At 37.5% G+C, this 5,204-nt stretch overlaps 1 protein-coding gene across 3 annotated transcripts in view; it reads right to left on the bottom strand.

Annotated features, from left to right (window-relative positions):
* Ubr3 (ubiquitin protein ligase E3 component n-recognin 3) overlaps positions 1-5,204 on the bottom strand; it is a 141,597-nt gene that overhangs the window by 112,862 nt on the left and 23,531 nt on the right. For all 3 annotated transcript variants that reach the window (XM_013345877.2, XM_026778748.1, XM_013345878.2), the window contains exons 4-5: positions 4,141-4,284; positions 3,541-3,590 (exon numbers count right to left, since the gene is read on the bottom strand). In XM_013345877.2, coding sequence (XP_013201331.1) covers positions 3,541-3,590; positions 4,141-4,284 — 194 coding nt within the window. The remainder of the gene's footprint in view (positions 1-3,540; positions 3,591-4,140; positions 4,285-5,204) is intronic.

Here is a 5,204-nt window from a genome sequence, read left to right as displayed (position 1 = left end):
AAATGGGAGGAGGGGAGGAGGTGGAAATTTTTAAAAAAAAAAAAAAAAAAAAAAAAAAAAAAAAGAAAAGAAAAGAAAATGCCTCCATAAAAACTGGGCTGCAGAAAAGTAAGACATTTTCTTGAGTAATAATTGATGAAGAAGGGCCGAGGCAATTATGAGTGGTACCAATCCTGGGCTGGTGGGTTCTGGGTTCTTTAAGAAAGCAGACTGAGCAAGTCATGGGGAGTAAGCCAGTAAGCAGCACTCCTCCATGGCCTCTCCTCCTGCCTCCAGGTTCCTGTTGTATTTGAGTTCCTGTCCTGACTTTCTTTGATGATGAACAGTGATATAGAAGTGTAAGGTAAAGGTAAAATAAACCCTTTCCTCCCTCTTTTTTTTTTTTTTTTGAGATGCTTCTACCTCCAGAGTCCTGGGATTAAAGGTGTGCATTACCACCGCCCAGCTTTCATGATGGTGTTTCATCATAGTGATAGAAACCCTAACTAAGTCACCCTGTCCCAAAAGAGAGAGCTAGGAATGGTGGGGTTTGTGTACCATGTCAGGAGGCAGGCACAGGCATATCTGAGTTCAAGGTTATTATGGTCTACATAGCAAGTTACAGGACAGCTAAGATTACATAGTGAGACCCTCTCTTTAAAAGGGAGGCAGGGTAGGGATAGGGAGGGATACAATGAGAGATAGCAACCATTGGGAGTGCTTGTTCTTGCAGAGGAATGGACTTAGTTCCTGGTATTTCTAATGGGAGGCTCATAACTACTTGTAACTACAACTCTAGAGTATCCAACACACACCTTCTCTGGTTTCCTTGACACCCCCACACACATGCACACACATAAATAATAATAAATATTTTAAGTGCCCACCCAAAATACCTTTCAATCTTAAATATAACTTTCATTTCTTGATTTATAATAAATTATACACAAAATTTTATTAAAACTTTTCAATAGTCATTACTAGCTATAATAATATGCATATATTATAATATATGAATATAATAATATTCATAATATTCATATGCACAGTGACTGTCAAAAGATGGGTACCAACTACTGGAATGCTATTTAACTATCGAATATTAAGAGAACTCAGAAAAAGAATGGCTAATGGCACACTGTGACTATGGAAGATAGAAAACACATGTATAAATTCCTTAACATTTTTCTCATCTAAAGGTTGGATCCTATTTCTATCCTAAGCAACAAACTTGTACCTAAAAAGCAGACAAAAAAAAAAAAAAAAAAACCACTAACTTCCAAGCTAGCTCAGAAATGGCTCTGTAGGGCCTGCTCACAATGTTGTCAGTCCACCATTAAAGTCCAACTTGCGATTGCCTTGACAGAGAACCCACAACCTGATCAACAACCAGAGCTCCCTCAATTGTGAAACCTGTGACTAAGCCATCTTAGATTGCCATCCAACTTTGACCTTCATTATTAAAGCCATAAACCTTTCAGACAAATTTGCTCCACAATAACAACTACCCCATCGCAACAACAATGGCTTCTACAGTAGCAACAGGAATGAACAATGGCCTATCCACTTTATGGTAAGAATACCAGATCAAGCAGACAAGAGACTTGATGTCTAATTTCAACTCCACCACTGACTACATAAAATTCACTACCCTGAGTGAGTCGGTTAAGTCTCAGGAATTCAGTTACAACAGCCTCACACAATGAACTCTCAGGTACTTTTTAGCTAAAGCATTCATAACTTTATAATCCTTTAATTGCCTCCTCTTTTTCATTTGTTTTTGCTATATCATATGATTTTCATACTGTCAATATCTCAAAATACAACTAAAATCACAAAACAAAGATAATAGGCATGTGATATGTATATATATGTATCAATAAAACACAAAAAATACAATTTTATATAAAAATTAGCACCATCTTCAAATAGTAATTTCCCTGAAATAACCACTAAAATCTTTCAGTGACTAGTCATAGGTAATGATAGTCTTTATAGTTTTTAGGATGAAGTGTATGCTTGGGAAACATGAAAAATTAACTGTCTGCATGCCAGAAAAGGCTCACAACCACCCATAATAAGATCTGATGTCCTTTTCTGACATGCAGGCAGACACACAGACAGAACACTGTATACTAAATAAATAAATCTTTTGGAGAAAAAAAAATAAAAAGAGGTACTCTCTCCCAAAGAGTGTCATTCCAGCATGCAGCCAGAAGACACTGTGTCATTGCAGATGGAATTCTAAGAGTTTAAAGCAAAGTTACTTCTTTCCTCGTTAGAGGAAAAAGCGCCTCTTTCAAAAGCTGGCTTTCTACATGCCCAGAAGTAAATTCAACTCGGGAAAATAAAGTAGAATTGCCAGGAACAGGAGAGAGAGGAGAGAAAAGCTGGTGGAAGGAACGAGGGAAACGACGAGCAAGTGTAATGATTGCACATTTGTAAAAACGATTTATGAAACCTACCTTGGGTTCACTAACTAGAAAAAAAATTAATACAAATATTTTCTTTATTTTTTTTTAACCCAGAATGGCCTTAAACTCAATCTACCTGCATTAATCTTGTCAACACTAGGAACAGACATATGTTACCATGCTGGCTTCAGGGGTGTGTGTGTGCGTGTGTGTACATGTATGTATGCATGTGTACTAGGTACTGAAGATGAAACCTGCAGCCTTCAAATGCTGGCGAGCAATCTACTCCTCAACAACACCTTCAGTCCCTTGTTTTGTCTTGTCTTGTCTTGTTACTATGTGAGACAAGGTCTCAAGGAACCCAGACAGACTAATCTTAAATTTATATATCCCAGGCTGGTCTCAAACTTGAGATGTAGCTAAGGATGACTAAATTGAACCTCCTGCCTCCACCTTCAAATGATGGGATCACAGGCATGAGCCACCACAACAGGTTTCACAACTCTGCCTCCCTCCCATGTGCTAGGATTACAGTGATGTGCCTCCTTGCCCAGCTACCTAAGTAAATGCTTTAAATTTTTCATTCTACATATGAAAAGTAACAATCTATTGTAATCCTTTGTCCTGTCACAAAGTAACTGTGATCCCAGAGCTACTCTTGAGCTTCAGAATGTATCTAGATGCATAAGGAACTTACACTAAATAACAACCATAAACCTTTGTTGTTGTTGTTGTTTTCATAAATCCTACCTTAATTTTAAGTTAATTTTGAGTTGGGGGAGCCCAGATGTATGCGTGTTATGTGCAGGTGTGTGCTCCTGCCTATACTTCCAAAGGCCAGAATTAGCAATGGGTACCTGCCTCTATCAATTTCTTCTATATTTTTTGGGAGAGGAGCTCTCACTGAACCTGGAACTCTCCATTTTGCCTGTGCTGGTGGGTCACCTCCTGTCCCTCTCTCCAACTCCTAGCACTAGGGTTACAGGTACAAGCACACACCTGGCTTGGGTGCTTAAATCCAAACTCAGGCCTTCATGCTTGCACTGTGGACACTCTGTCCACTGAGTAGTCTACCCACCCCCAAACTACAAATCTTTATAGCTCACTTAGACTTCTATTTCTAAAATGTTTTAAAATGTAAACTCACCTCATCTGAAGACTCAACCTGTCCCAGTGCTCCCGGAGCACCTGCAAGACCTTCAGGTGGAAGAAAAAGAGGTTGGCCATCTTGAAAATTATTCTGAGATATGAAAATATCAGAACTTTCTATGAGGGAAAACACCACATTCTAAACATTACCTTGGCAGGGTTCAAGGATAACTTTAAAGTGTTATCTAATAGGCTGGTACTTCAATAGAAAAATCCCAGTGAAATCCTAAATTTAATAGCCACAAGTGGTGCTTCCAAAGGAGCTTGCTTTTCAGGTCTGAGCCATGACTGCTAAACACTAAGCTGGTAACATCTAAGTAGCAACTACTGCACTTCTCTCACACATCAGAGCCACAGCACTAAACACTCAACAACTCGCATTTAAGGAAAGCAAAAAAGTAAAGATTCTTCATGGTCTGGATATTCCCCCACCCCTTCAGCAGAAAGGAAAGGCCAATCAATTATTTCTTGATTCTAATATAAAGAATGATACTGTTAAAGCTCAAAATAAATTTGTTCAATCATGAGAAAAGTTTGAGGAGCTTTCTGTTTTAATAAAATAATGTCGCTACAGTTCAAATTAAATATTTAGACAAACCTTGAACTAACAGAGTGCTAGTACCAGCAGATGGCTCCTGCATCCCATATACAAGCTTATCCTCAGGATATGTGAGTCCAGAGCTCTTCAAAGCTATAAGGTACTTCTCATGACTTTTCTTTGCACAAGTATTTTCTCCAAGACCTAATATTTAAGATAAAGTTAGAGTCAGAAGAAAATATTCCACTCAAAATCTAAATAGTCATCCTGTGAATACACATGAGTAAATATTTTAATGGAAGAGAAAACTACAACAAACATAAAATTTGTTTCATATAATATTTTGTGCTTATGCTTGGCATTGACAATTCCAGAATGAGCAACAGGAATGAAATACTGTTATAAATCAGTGGTAAAGAAAGGCAAAAGAAAATGCTACAATGACAATTGCTAAGCAGACTTCTGCAGGTGACCTGAGGATCTGTTACATTAGGACACCAACCATGCAAGACTTATCCAGAGAAGAGTGCTCAGAAAGGCTTTCCTGAGGAGATAAAGCTTCAGTAGAAATTTTCAAATATTGCAAACAAAATTACATTTGATTCTTATTTTTTCCAATCTTACCACATTTAAGAAACCAAAAGTATAATTTATAGCCAGGCGGTAGCACATGCCTTTAATCCTACCACTTGGGAGGCAGAGGTAGGCAGATCTCTGAGTTTGAGGCTGGCCAGGACTACAAAGTGAGTTTCAGGACAGCCAAGGCTACAAAGAGAAACTCTGTCTTGAAAAATGAAAAACAAAAAGAGAAACCCTACATTAAGGAAGGAAGAAAGGAAGGGAGGAACAAAGGAAGGAAGGAGGGAGGGAGGGAGAAAGTAAAAAACAAAAAGTATAAATTATATTGAAGCACCACTAAACAATTCCTCTCCACAAGTATGAAAACATCATTTAGGTTCCACAGTTCATCTTAGAACTTTCATTCAGGCATTTCAATTTACTAATTATTGCTGGTTTTCTTCTTGTTTTTTTAATATATTATGGAAAATGAAAAAATAGTGAAAGAAATGAGTAGTAATTCAGAGTTTTTTTTTTTTTTTTTTTTTTTTTTTTTTTTTTTTTTT

The sequence above is a fragment of the Microtus ochrogaster genome, chromosome 4 (genome assembly GCF_000317375.1).
Source record: "Microtus ochrogaster isolate Prairie Vole_2 chromosome 4, MicOch1.0, whole genome shotgun sequence".
Taxonomy (NCBI): domain Eukaryota; kingdom Metazoa; phylum Chordata; class Mammalia; order Rodentia; family Cricetidae; genus Microtus; species Microtus ochrogaster.
This window is presented reverse-complemented; position numbering and strand designations above follow the sequence as displayed.